Below are 14,281 nucleotides of genomic sequence, written 5' to 3' on the forward strand. Positions count from 1 at the left end.
CAGGCTGTTTTTTTGGCAGTTTTTGGCCATTTTTCAGGCCGAACACGGCCTGAAAAACAACCTGAAAATGACCCAAAAATGGCCTGAAAATGGCCTGAAAAACAGTCTGAAAATGGCCAAAAAACAGGCAGTTTTTGGCCCCTTTTCAGGCCGAATATGGCCTGAAAAACGGCCTGAAAATGACCTGAAAACAGCCTGAAAAACAGTCCGAAAATGGCCAAAAAACTGCCTGAAAACAAGCATGTGGACGCAGGCCAGCTGGTTTTTGGCTTTCCGGTGTTCCAGTGTAAGTGAAGACCAGCTAGCCGGCGCACATGCGTGTGTCGGAAGCCCAAAGATCAGCTGGCCGGAGCACACATTCATGCGCATGTACACACGTTTTGGTTTGGGTATTCTGTGCCGAAAAGAGTTCGCCATCCCTGATCTAGAAGTTCAGAGAAGAATCAGAGGAGCTCCATGGGAAGTAGGAGATCGTGGCTTTACAACGTGGTCCTCGTTGGCTTCTGATGGGTTAACAGTTTGCTTTGTCTCCCCGTCAATCTTCTGCAGTCCGGGGACTCAGAAGAGAACGGCTCGGACAGCTTAATGCATTCAATGGATCCCCAGCTGGAGAGGCAAGTGGAAACGATCCGGAACCTTGTCGATTCCTACATGGCCATCGTCAACAAAACCATCCGTGATCTGATGCCCAAGACAATCATGCACCTTATGATAAACAACGTACGTATGACGTAATGACACACCGGATTGGTGTGTATGAATTGTATAACGTTTTATGAGTGGTCTGATTCTGGAGTAGCAGGTTCTAGAGTAGCATGTTGATTGACAGGAGAAAAAAGTCAACTGTTGGCCTTGGGGTTCCCATCTCAACAGACTAGTCTAGTGAAGAGAAGGACCAGGGGAACAGTCTTCCAATATTTGAGGGGCTGCCACAGAGAGGAGGAAGGGGTCAAGCTATTTTCCAAAGCACCCAAAGGTAAGACAAGGAATAATGTATGGAAGGAGAGATTCAACCTGGAAATAAGGAGAAACTTCCTGACAGTGAGAACAATCAACCCATGGAACAGAAGTTGCCTTCGGAAGTTGTGGGAGCTTCATCACTGGAAGCTTTCAAGAAGAGACTGGACTGCCATCTGTCAGAAATAGCGTAGGGTGTGCTTGGGCGGGGGGTTGGACTAGATGACCTACAAGGTCCCTTCCAACTCTTTAATCTGACCTGGGGAGTGAGGAAAACTGATGACGAAGGAACAGGAAAATAAGAATATATTATCTCGTGATCCCCCAGAGCCAAGAAGTTTGGCAGGAAAAAAAAGAGATTGGTAGCATGGTAGAATGGGATTGGAGAGAACTTCACTTAGTCCTGGGTAGGAGATGTGGGGAAAGTCTTCTCTACCAGTCTAGCTTAATTCATAAAGATGTTCTTGTGTAGGGAGAACTACAGTTCCCTCGGGTTCCTTTACTCATTGGTTTGTAGGCCTTTGTACCTACTCAAACTTTTAATTTAAAACACACACACAGAAAGTGAAGCGAAAAGCCAGCTTCATGGACTTGTTCTTCAGGTTCCATCGATGACAAAGCGTGATAAATTCTCAGATTTAAATCAGGGAGCGGGCGACACCGTTGAGGAATCCAGAACTCCGATCCTTTCTGACTGGGTAGGGATCACGTGTGATCACCAGAGGTGATCCTCAAAGGAGATTGATAGATAGTTCAGATCAGGGGTGAAATCTACTTACCTTCCTTACCGGTTCAGAAGTGTACATGCCGAGCACAGGCGGTCACGTCACTCGTGCGTTCACATACATGCGGACCCTCTGCACATGTGCAAAACCTTCTGCGTATGCGCAGATGGTAAAAAACACATTATTTCCTGGTTAAAACCAGGAAGTAACGACAACCGGGCAGGTGGGTGAGCCTTGCACCACTATCGTTACCGGTTCTCCGAACCAGCAGCCACGATCGCTACTGGATCGGCCGAACCGGGCCAAACCGGGAGCATTTCATCCCTGGTTCAGATGGTTAGATGAAGGAAACCAGTCAATTCTTCCTCCACCACCATCTAAGGTCCCTGGGTGAGTTGGGGCCATCAACCATCTTTTAGGGTGATTATTCTGGGATGTTGGAAGTAGAGAGAAGATGCTCCTAGGGCAGGGGTCTGCAACCTTAAACACTCAAAGAGCCATTTCCCACAGAAAAGAAAACACCGGGAGCCACAAAATCCTTCCCGTGCCTGACTATTTCTTGAGCGGCCACAAAACTTATGCATATGTAGTTGAATTAAATGTTGTTTTCTTCTGAAACTTTACTTTTCTTGGATTTATCCATGGTTGGCCTACCGGGGGTTGAAAAGCTCAATAAATCATGTGCTGGCGGGTGTCACACATTGGTGGTCGTGACACATATTTTGAGTGACTGAGCCGCAGCAAAGGGGTGAAAGAGCCACATGCAGCTCCGGAGCCACAGGTTGCTGACCCCTGTCCTAGGGAAAAAAATAAGCGATCAGGTTGACCCCAAAGAAGGAACCGTCGTAGAGCTGTCCAGACGAATGACCTTTGTCTTCTGCCTCCTCTCCGGCAGACCAAGGAGTTCATCCACTCCGAGCTCCTCGCCAACCTCTACTCCTGTGGCGACCAGAACACCCTCATGGAGGAGTCGCTCGAACAAGCCCAGCATCGCGACGAGATGTTGCGCATGTATCATGCCCTGAGGGAGGCCCTTAACATCATCGGGGACATCAACACTACCACCATCAGCACTCCGCTGCCTCCGCCAGTGGACGACTCTTGGCTGCAGGTGCAGAACATACCGTCCGGACGCAGGTACCCGAGGCGCAGGGGGGAGGCCCTGCTGACCTTCCTGGCGCCTCTGCCCAAGCTGGATAGGTGGCCGTCCCCGGTAGAAACGGGAAGGAAGGAGGTTGGGAGGTCTGTGTTGACCGTGGCGTCCATAGGATCTGCGTGGAAGGGGCAGAGCCAAGTTGGGGTACAGGTTTTTGGGGTGGAACCCATCAAGAACAGCTGTTCTTCAACCCCAGAGAGTTAAAGTTGGTTGGGAAAGAAGGGGTGAACCAGGCCGTACGTCCCGATTTCTCTTCCATGTGGAAACGAGCTTTCATTTTTTCCAGCTTGGTCACCTTAAGAGGAGACGACCATGTAGTCTTCCTACCATTTTTGGTAGGAGTCCATTTGAATCAGCGGTGGGATTCACTTACCTTCCCTAACGGTTCGCAAATGTGAGCGTGCGCCTCTCGTCTGTGCATGCATACGGCCTTCTGTGCACGCGCAGTGCTCGCGCATTACGTCTGGGCGGGTAGGCGGAGCCTCTCGCAGTCGCTGCTACCGGTTCTCCCGATCCGGAGGGAACCGGCTGAATCCCACCACTGATTTGAATCCTTCGGAGTGGATCCCTCGCCATTTCACAGAAGCCTACAGATTGCTGGAAAAATTGTCAACAAGTGGGGAGAATTGGAGAGTTTACTGAGGAGGCCCCGTTACAGGCAGTCCTCGGCTTACAACGGTTTGCTTGGTGACCATTCAAAGTTACAACCGCACTGAAAAAAGGGACCCCGCACCGTTTTTCACACTTACGACCATCGTACCATCCACCATGTTCACGCGATTGAAATTCAGATGCTTGGCAGACCGGCTCGTATTTATGAGGACCCGGTTTGTGGGGGCAATAAGCTGACTTTGTATAAAAAAAGAACACTGCTTAGGGGGCCCCCGAAAGCCCTACTAAGCAGGTATATACAAAAGGATGAAGGCTATTGCTTAACGCATTGTAAGCCGCCCTGAGTCTCCGGAGAAGGGCGGTATATAAATCAAACCAATAAATAAATAAATGACGGTTTGCAGTTTCCCCAGGGATGGGGGTATGTCACGCGATCCCCTTTTTGTGACCTTCTGACAAGCAAAGTCCACGGTGGAAGCCAGGTTGACTTAACGACCAGGTTGCCGATTTATCATCCACAGTGATTCACTTAGCAACGGTGGCAAGAAAGGTGGTAAAATGGGATAAAACTCACTTAACAACTGTCTTGCTTAGCAACGGAAATTTTGGGTTCAATTATGGTCGTAAGTTCGGGATAACCTGTATGTATGTACACACCACATCCGAGCTCATAAATGGGGTGAAGAGGATTTAATTTGGCTTCTTTGGAGTGACCGATGGTGGCAAAGAAGAAGGAACCGTTGCACCAGCAGACACAAATACAGGTAGTCCTCGACTTACGACCCCAAACGAGCCCCAAATTTCTGTTATTGAGACGTTTGTTTGGTAAGAGCTTTCTTGCCACCGTTCTTAAGTGAATCATTGCAGCTGAGAGACAAGTAACCCGGTTGTGAAGTGAATCAGGATTCTGTGTGCTAAGCGAGATGTTTCTTAAGTTAGTTTCGCCCCATTTTGCAACCTCTCTTGAAACAGCTATTAAGCGAATCCCTGCCGTTGTTAAATTAGTAACCCGGTTATTAAGAGAATCCGGCTTCCCCACTGTCAGGAGGTCGCAAAGGGGAGGGGATTGCATGCCCCCTCACGGGGACGCTGCGACCGTCACAAATATGAACCAGTTCCCAAACGTCTCAATTTTGATCACGGGATCACGGGGACACTGCAATGGTCGTAAGTGTGAAAAACAGTCACAAGTCACATTTTTCGAACCGTTCTAAAGTCGAGGATGATCCGTTCCCAGAATCCGACCGCCTTCAATCTCTCTTGAATGCTCTTTGGGGCTCTCCGCTAAGGACCCCTCCAGCTGACCCGTCTCTCCTTTGGCAGGTCTCCCACCTCCAGCCCCACGCCGCAGAGAAGAGCACCGGCAGTCCCTCCCACCAGACCCGGATCGCGGGGCCCAGCTCCTGGACCTCCGCCTGTTGGTGGTCCCAGCCTCGGTGGTGCTCCCCCTGTGCCTTCCAGGCCGGGGGCCTCTCCTGATCCTTTTGGGCCACCCCCACAAGTCCCCTCGCGGCCCAACCGCGCGCCCCCGGGGGTCCCAAGGTAGGTGAGACCAGGCCACGCGCGGTAGGCAGTGTTAACTCATGGCGACTTTATTTCCAGAAGTTTTAGAATTGGCGTCCTTGAACCAAATTGTTGTGTTGGATCACTTGTAACAATGGGGCCGATGCTTGCTATCCTGGGCACCTGTAGGATTATTTGGGGAGGGGTGGTGTTGGCGGTTATTACATCCCCCTTTCTTTTGTGTTGTTGAATGTCAAAAAATCTATTTGGCAAAACAGATCTGCAAGGTTTCAAGCAGAAGGTAGAATCTAAAGTGGGAGGATCTCATCTGGATCTCCTGTGGTCCACCCTTCCTTCTCGACAGAAATCTCGCAAACTTCCACCTGGAAAAACATAAACGCCAAAGACACGCATACACACACACACACACACACACACAAAACAAAGCCAAAGATGTTATTGTAAGATGAAGTGTAGAAGAATCCTATCCCGCAGAAACGGGAATGGTCTTGTGTTACCGCGACACATTTCTTTGTGGAGACAGCCCTAAGTTTGTAGACTTTGGGTAACAAACATCCCACTGAATTAAAATAATAATCCATGTTCCAGGGAATCAGACACATTTAAGAGAAGTCGATCGTTCTGGATCCAGTGGAAAATGAGGCCTGTTTGCGGTGGGATTTTTTGCCTTTATATGCGCATCAAATCATTTTTGGTTTGAATTATACCGAAACAAAGTAGAGTTTTTGTAAAAGAAAAAAAAAACCACAGTATTGGGTATAAATTTTGTTTTGCATCTTTGATATTTTGGTTGCAAAGAAAAACTCCTAGAGGTAAGTGCAGAATTAAAGGTTTCCTTGTTCTCGGGGGAGGAAAATTCACATACCTCCTGCTTATTTCTCGCATTTAGGCACGGAATTCTCCAGAATTTGTAAACGCTTCCGATGCGTACGCGATTTTAGAAAAGCCGAGAGAACGCTGCCTCAAAAATCTAATTTTTTTCTAGTTTCCCTTTTCCTCTCTGCCGCTGCTTACAAAGTTTTGGGTTCTCTCAGGAGGCGCATCTTTTCCGAATGCTGCTTCTTGATCACGAAGATTAGAGGGAGTCCTCATTTAGCGACCAGACTGGCAACGAAGCAGGCACTAAGTTGGACCCCCAATTTGCTCTTGCCGCCTCGGTTTCCTTTGCTTCGTAAATGCGAGGATTGGTGGCAAAGGGTTACTGGTTCACCACCGTTGTAACCGTGAACGGTGGCTCAGCGACGACATCGCTAAACGAGGACCAGCTGTGCTTTCAGCTTTAAATTTAACACGCCTGCTGGCTTTTGCAGAGGTAGAAAAACTTGGCCATGTTTGCAAAACTCTTTTTCCAAGTTTTCTGCTAAATATGTAGATATATATTTCTAGCACAGGTGGGTGTGAATCAGATGGACGGCTCTGTCCATTGCTAGGCTGCCCGAGTTAGGTTTTGCCTGATGCCCTGCAGCACAGGAGGGGATGAGTTAGAAACGGTACAGGATGCTGGTTTATGCTGAACAAGCCGCCTTGTGTTGTGCCAATGGTTGTTTCAACCCACAGCATTCCCACTTAAGTGCCTTGATTGTTTCCAGATGCCTAGGAAACTGTATTCCGTTCTTTCTTCTTTTGACCAGCTTGCTTTGTCCGTCTCTCTGGTTGTCTGCATGTCTTGCTACTTCTAAGCAAGCTTTGTTTTGATTTTTTTCCTCCATCTCATCTCATTTTCTGGTTCTTTTTTTTTTTCCTCTCTCTCTCCTTTCTTGTGGATGATCCTTTACTTCCATTCGGGCTGAATTTCAGCGTCCGTCCTCTCCAGGGTCTGTTTCCATTCTCTTCCTCAATTTCTCTACCCTGTTTTCCATGCCTTCATTCAGATTATATATTCTATATACAGGCAGGGGACTCCAGAGGGGCTGAAATCATTGGGTCTCCCTTCCTTCAGGCTCCTAAACCTACTGCCCCATTCCATAGCCCCATGGCCCACCATGAAAGTTTGGGTCACGTGTCAGAAGTTGCCGTTCGCTTGACCCTCATCTCTCCGAGTTCTCCCACGTACCACGAAAGAGATGTAGGGATTACTCTGTGACTCCTATTCCTGGTTTGGGTTCTACAGATATTTCTGGAACCTAACTCTACATTCCAGCTGCTGTGGAAAAGAATTTGCAGGTCCCCTCCCATATTTGCAGGATTTGGGTTTGGCTAGTCTAGAGAAAAGAAGGACTAAGGGGGACATGATAGCAGTCTTCCAGTATTTGAGGCGTTGCCACAAAGAAGAGGGGGGGGTTCAACTTATTTTCCAAAGACAAGAAAAAATGGATGGAAACTGCTCAAGGAGAGAAGCAACCTGGAATTAAGGAGAAACTTCCTAACAGTGAGGACAATTAACCAGTGGAACAGCTTGCCACCAGAAGTTGTGGGGGCTCCATCACTGGAGGCTTTTAAGAAGAGACTGGACAGCCATTTGTCTGAAATGGTATATAGGATCTCCTGCTTGAGCAGGGGGCTGGACTAGAAGACCTCCAAGGTCCCTTCCAGCGTTGTTCTGATTTTTTTTATTTTTTTTGGTCCAAATGGTCAAATCACAAATTGTAAGATATGTAGAACAACCTTCAAGAGATAATTGTATTGCAGCCAGTCACCACGAGGTTGGGTCCCCCTTAAACATTTCACCAAGGTAGGACATTCCGTGAGAAGTAGAATTGGGTCCATGAATGTTGACGTGGAGCCTTCGTCAGGTGGAAGTCCTTCAGTAGAGGTTGTGGTCTACTCTATCTCACAAGGGATCTACAAAAACAAATTCACCTCTAAGACTGATCTCCCAAATCAAGTAGGCGCAGAATCTCTCTCTCTTGCTCTCTCTCCTCCGCTCCCAGTTTAATTCCTTTCCTATAAGGTGTCCCTTCGCCACCAAAACCCAACACCTGAGATGGCACACCGAGGCTCCTTAGGCCATCTCTTGTATATAGAATAAGTTGGTTCACCCTTGCCAGATGGCCTTGTCCTCTTGCCAGGAGTCCACCATCTTCATTTTTGTCATCGTTTGTCCTTCTTTCTCTCCCCTCGCTTCTTTTTCTTCCCGTTGGGAGGAAGAAAAAAAAAATGGCGCCCGGAGTGGGATTGAGAAGAAGCACATTCAAACTTTCGCAGTGTGTTTGTGTGTGAATCTGTCTGTCTCCAGAAGGATTCTTCTACCTTCCTGTTTTTGGAATACTTGGGATGAGTATTTTGAAGGCCTGCCCTCACATGGCCCAGGGCAGACTCCTCCCTGTCTCCAGAGTCAAGACCCCCTCAAACTGCATTGGGTTATGTGGGCTATCACCCCAATGCTGAACAGACACCAAATTGTGGGCCACAGCAAGAGACGTCACCTTCTTAACTGTGATGAGGTGTCAAGCAGTGTGGCGGTATGCGTTGTGTGCATTTACCCCAGTCCAGAACACTGCTGATTGCCTCTTCTCGGCCTGGGTGTGCATCGTTGACATGCTCCCGGGGAGTGTGAGTCCAAACGGCTGCGTGGAACCCATTGTCTCTTTCCGTGTCCGCTGCGCAGTGGTTCATAGCTATGTCTTCTGACTTGCCAACTGCTTGTCTTCTCTGTGCGCTTGGGGTGTGAGTGCCAGCATGGGCCACGCCTCGCTTCCCATCACCGGCCTCTGCGTGGGGGTACACGAGCCCGTGCGTTTTTCTCCAAGCTGTCCGCCCTTCTGCCTCAGTGTCTGAACTGCCCTGTTGCTCTCATGTTGTCTTTTCAGAATCACTATCAGTGACCCTTGAGGACTGGCAGAGACCGGTACGTTCTTCGCTGTGTGTTCACCCCGGCCTCCGCTGATGCACGAGTCGGTGTGGTTAACCTTTCTGTCTCCTCGTCCCCATTTCCTCTCCATCTCGTGTCCCCCCCCCGCTCGCCCTTCTGCCACTCGCCTCTCCTAGACCAGTGGGGGTGTGTGGGAGTTTGTAGGGGATACCCTCTTGTTTTCTCCCTCCGGCCTGCAAACCTCTTGGCTGTTGGGAGGAGCGGGAATATCTTCAGTAGCAAAGACTTCGTTTGTAGAAAGGAGACAAAGAATCACAATAGTGTACCGTGTTTCCCCGAAAATAAGACTTTGTTTTATGTTTTTTGAACCCCGAAATAAGTGCTTGGCCTTATTTTCGGGGAGGTCTTATTATTTTGGGGCACGTGGAGCAAGATGGGGCTCTTCTTGTCTTACCTGATTTCCAGCTCTGTCTCCCTAACCCTAACCAGAGGAAATGGCGGGGACCGGCTGCACATGTGGTCAAATATTTTTGGGGAGGGCTTATTTTCGGGGAGGGTTTATTTTTGGGGATGTGCTCAAAAGGACCCAGTTGTGGGGGCAATAAGCTGACTTTGTATAAATATACAAAAGGATGAAGGCTATTGCTGAGCACATTGTAAGCCGCCCTGAGTCTCCGGAGAAGGGCGGCATATAAATCAAAATGAAAAAAAAAAAAAGCCCAATTGGGCTTATTATCAGGGGATGGCTTATTTTCGGGGAAACACGGTAGATCCTACAAAATTGGGCAGTGGGACAGAGAAGAAGAGACAGAGGGAAGTCTTCTCCATTGTCCATTCCTGTAAACATGGGTGAAGTCCCAGCTTTGATCCACCCATTGTTGTCTCAGCTTGGAGTATTGCTTTCTGGGGTCCTAATCACAAACCTGCAACCCAGGTTCCCACAACTTTGATACCTGGTGTGTATCCTCATGTTTTATCTGAAGTTTTTCTCAGCATTCATCTCCTAATTGCACCCCCAGATTCCAGTAGATTAGCAACGTTAGTTTGTGTGTGTTTTAGTGACCTTTGTGGAAGAATGTTCCTTAGGAGATTGTGCTCTAGGGCAGATTGATTTCAACTCCTATTTTTAAGGAGGATGAAGAGCCATCATCTCACCGTTTGAAGGACACTTTGAGGCAGAACTTTAGAGCCGTAACGTCCTTTGCTGTTCTTCGGTATCTTCTCATCACTAAAAAACTGAAGTTTGTCATTTCTTCAGCATCAAGACCACGTCTGCCAGTGGTGTGGCAATGTTACGTAGAACAAGAAGGTGGCCAGTTGAACCCCACCAACTCCAGGGACAAAGGGCTTGCAGATGGCAATGTGACACTTCCCTAACAGAAGGGCCTGCCATCTTCTCTAAGGGTTCAATGCTAGCTTAGCTTTCCCAACTCAGGTGCTGCCCAGTCGTATATCCCATCACCTCCATTCATCACACGGGAGAAGACATAGACAATGCCTCTAGTCCAATGACAGTTTGCATCACGAGTTTTTCTTCTGACACCTCCTATACCCAATTTCATTTCCTCCACTTGTAGAGCCTGCCCCAACTCTGTATCTATTCTCTTTTTTTTCTGCAAATCCTTCCGGACACCCCATCCTATCGCCCTCAAACAGTTCCAGGCACTTACTCCACCATTCCCACCTTAATTTGAGGGAAAGAATAACAGATGGTGGGGAAAACCCTGAATAGACTTCATAAATTTCTGTGAAATTAAGGTAGGACAGTTGCAAGATTCCGATCTCTGGGAACAGTTCTCTCTTTTGAGATGCGGTTTGTTGATGCTGGGTATCACACCTTTGCCGCGGCTTTTCAAAAATCCCAACAATCAACACCGCAGTTAAGAAACAAGAGAATTATTCTAGAATATTCATGAATTTCAGCTCCTAATATGCCCTGTTATCTGTTTGACTAGCTGGAGCTTCTAAGAACCATAGTCCCATCAACATCTGGAAGAACGTAAGCTCCTCCTCTCTACAAACTGGAGATCCAAAGCATTGCAAAAAATGAATATGGACAGTTGTAGAGCATTGGCAGCCAAGAAGGTCAACATTTATGACCAGCATAAATGTTATGCATCAAGATTATTCGTCTATTTCTGCTTAAGAGTTGCATGAACGTGGTTCCTGTACTGGACATTTTCAGATTGCCAAGTCCCTGCCCAATCGTTGTGTGTGTGTGAGAAAGTGTGTCTATGTGCTAAAAGAAAAGGGAAAAAAAAAAGGAATTTACCCCGATTACTCCCCTTCCCCTTCCCCAATAAGCACAAGTCCTTAACACACTTGTTTCCTTTTAAACGTTCCCCAACGGGAACAACTGGATAATGAATAGTGTGATGTAAACCAGCATTTGCTGTTGATGGTTTTTCTAACAAGTTCCTGAAAAACAGAGAGAAAGAAAGAGAGAGAGAGAGAGAGATTGGATAAAGAAGCAGTGGGCTTGGAATAAAATAAGAAAACCTTATTTTCTTAATAAGAATGCTGAATAAGAAATGCTGAGAAAGTCCTCTTTAAGAGGCTGTCTCTACCAGGTGGACTCCAGACCTTAATGGGTGTGTGTGAGATCTTGTTCTTGTGTAAACAAAAAACCAGGGGGAGGCCAATGGTATATGGGTGGGGCACATTAATCTCCAACATATCTCATCCCACCATCCAGAACTGTGGTTAGATCCCTCCTTATCCTACATCAGAGGCTTGTAGCTCAACTGGCAATTTAGCAACCCGCCCATAGGTGAAAGTTGGCCTTTCTTCTAAAGGGTCTTTTAAGTCACGGTGACTTCCTGGCTTCTAGTCCATCCAATTCAATTCGGGCATGGCTACTCAGTTTTCGTTGGACTACTTAACGAGAGCTGGTCTTTCTGAAGGGGCTCCGCTGTTGCCCCTTTTGAGACCTACTCTTAAAAACTACCAAAGATTGCAGGACGTCCTGAGAAAATTAAGTTTGAGATGATTGAGATGTAGATGGTCTACAAGTCAACAGAGCTGCATTGGAAGAAGTAGCTGATGGAACGAATCGTTTAGCCAAATACGTTTCATCCATTTGTCATCTCCCAAACTAAATGGAGGTTGATGGACCAGAAATGCCCACGAAGACCCCAGCACACAACCAACCTTGGTTGATCTTGGAAGACCAAGGTTGTAGCCTAGGCTGGGAAGTTGAAAAAAAAACACCAGAAGACCCTTTCGGATTACGGCTATGAACATGACATGGTCATAGCCATGAAGTTCTTGCTACCTCAGTTAACTGGTGACAGAGGCACTTCGTTAATGACGATGGCCTTGGAAGCCTTCAGAGATGGAGGTCAAGGCTCATTCAGACAGATAATTCCGTAATTCTTTTTTAAAATATGTTTACAGTAGTTAGGGTTTTCCAGCGTTCACATTGAATCCAGTCCATTAGTGAATCCAATCAAGTTGTACTTGAGTTGAAAGCATCATTGTATGGTTGCTTCTCCCTCCAGGAAAGATCTCACCCCATTCATCCCCTTGGAGTGGCCCTCACATCCGAAAAGGCTGGAAGACGGTGTGGGGGAATCCCACTTGGGACTGAAGTTGAATGGGTGAAAGGTGCAGACCAGCGATTCAGGTTGATGGACTAGCCGTCAACTTTTGAAACAGGTCTTTCACAGAGGTCACCTCCATCTCAAATAACATTTTTCTTCATGCGCTTTGACGAACAACATCGCCATACTTGTGCTTCATGCTTCTCAACAGTCATCTTAAGAGGCCAGGACCACTTTCCAGGTTGGTGAGGCTTGGGGAAGTCCTGGATGGATTCCATCTAGAAGACCGACCACCAGATTCCATCCAACGGGTCATTAGACCGTCCTCTCTTGAATCAGCAATTTGGAGGTGGAAAGGGGGGTTCAAATGAGTAAGCGGCTGCCGTCAGGGACACGGACATTATATCGGTGGTCCTGGTTGAAGATGAGGTGGTGAGAAGCATGACCAATTGCAGTTGGCCTGGCCACCATGCTAATCTCCGTCTGTGTGTTTCTCTTCTCGCTTTTTTTTTTTTTTTATCTTTTTCTGCCTTCACAGCCGGAAGGGCCCTTCTTCACCTACACGAGCCACATTAATCCGATCAGCTGAATCTTCCCTTTTAGATTTATAACCTGGGTTTCCCCTCTACTCTGCCAACCCAGCATCCCCCTCGGCTCCTCTGCCCCTTCCTCCATGTGGTTTTAAAAAAAAAAACATGCTCATTTAGTAAATTGAGCACTTTGTCTACTATTGTGCGTCCGTTATTGCTTGTGAGCCTAGAGTAGTTCTAGTCGAAGGGCATGAATCGTGAATGCCGTTGAGTTCTCCGAGGCGTAGACTTACAGGAGCATCCGTGCCTCGACGTACCCGGCTCGTCTTGGGTTTGGTGTCCTGCCTGCCTGGTTCAGCTGTAGCCCTTAATCCGTAGCAACGTAGTCCATTTCGTTCCCTTTACTGTAGTAAAGACAGAAACACATGGTCTTTGTGCTGGAAACTCTTTTGAGGAGCACCACACTCGGCGAGAGAACCTGGACTGGAATGCTTTCACGTTCTTGAGAAACGGGATTGAATTCAAGGTGCGGCCACGGGGGCCCGATGGGGGGGGGCTGATTTTTTCAAGCAGGGCCAACTGGTTTGGTGGCCAGGGAGGGGCTTCCTGGATGGCGCAGACTTCCTGAGGACCTGATCAGATGGATTGAAACCAACGTTCAGAGGTCACCCTCCGTTCTCGGAGAGACGCGACAGGAGGCATGGTGGCTTCAGCTAGCTTTTCTGGCATGACCGAGAGACCGAGGTTTAATCTAGTTCCTTCTCAGACAGAATGGACCAGCTGATATTTCAAAAAACAAAGAGAGAGAGAGAGAGAGAGAGAGAAAGAGAGAGAGAGTTTGCTGTGTAAATGTTTTATGAGCTTTGCTTCTGACAAAAAAAAATCTTAACAAGGACCTCTTCAAACGTGTGTTGATGTCTTGAGTATTCTGGTGATTCCATGCGCTTCCTTGCATGCAGGACATACGTATTTCATTATGGGTGGGGGGGAATACACATTTTTATTGCCAACTTGGACATCCCTCGGCACCGGCTCTGTGACCTACCTATTTAGGAATAAATGTGGGGGGAAAAAAACCCCAAAAATCTGCCACTTTCCTGTCCTTCTAAAAGCCACCATTTAAGTCCAATTTACGTTCCTTGATCTGAACGGTGTTTTGAGTTGAGTTCTGATGTCTGTTCCTTTCTGCATTTTAACTATTGTTTTAATTCTTTTGTTCCTCCCCGTATCCTTCTCCTTCTTCTTCTTTTTGTTCTCCTTGTCTTCTTCTTTTCTTCCTTTTGAATTCCAGCCGGCCTAGCAAAGCCAGTCCCTCTCGTCCGGAGAGCCCAAAGTCATCGTTTGACATGTAACTCTGCTCATCCGTCTTTTTTAATCTGCCTCTTAGCTGTCCTGTCCTGGAATGATCGAACGCACATCTTAAAAACAAAACTACAAAAAAAAAAAAAAATACAAAACCCCACAGCTTTGTTCTGTCGTAGCTT

The 14,281-nt window shown here is 47.4% G+C and overlaps 1 protein-coding gene across 20 annotated transcripts in view; it reads left to right on the forward strand.

The window, feature by feature from the left end:
- DNM1 (dynamin 1) overlaps positions 1-14,281 on the forward strand; it is a 98,482-nt gene extending 84,201 nt beyond the window's left edge. For 4 of the 20 annotated variants that reach the window (XM_087879507.1, XM_087879505.1, XM_087879514.1 and 1 more), the window contains 4 exons: positions 550-720; positions 2,578-2,819; positions 4,774-4,992; positions 14,089-14,281. In XM_087879507.1, coding sequence (XP_087735633.1) covers positions 550-720; positions 2,578-2,819; positions 4,774-4,992; positions 14,089-14,149 — 693 coding nt within the window. In that variant the 3' untranslated portion in view covers positions 14,150-14,281. Of the gene's footprint in view, positions 1-549; positions 721-2,577; positions 2,820-4,773; positions 4,993-8,723; positions 8,812-12,805 lie in introns of all 20 variants that reach the window. The other 16 variants (XM_087879502.1, XM_087879504.1, XM_087879503.1 and 13 more) reach the window with 9 other exon arrangements.

The sequence above is a fragment of the Pantherophis guttatus genome, chromosome 16, assembly GCF_059756535.1.
Source record: "Pantherophis guttatus breed Tessera chromosome 16, ASM5975653v1, whole genome shotgun sequence".
NCBI classification, from domain to species: Eukaryota; Metazoa; Chordata; class Lepidosauria; order Squamata; family Colubridae; genus Pantherophis; species Pantherophis guttatus.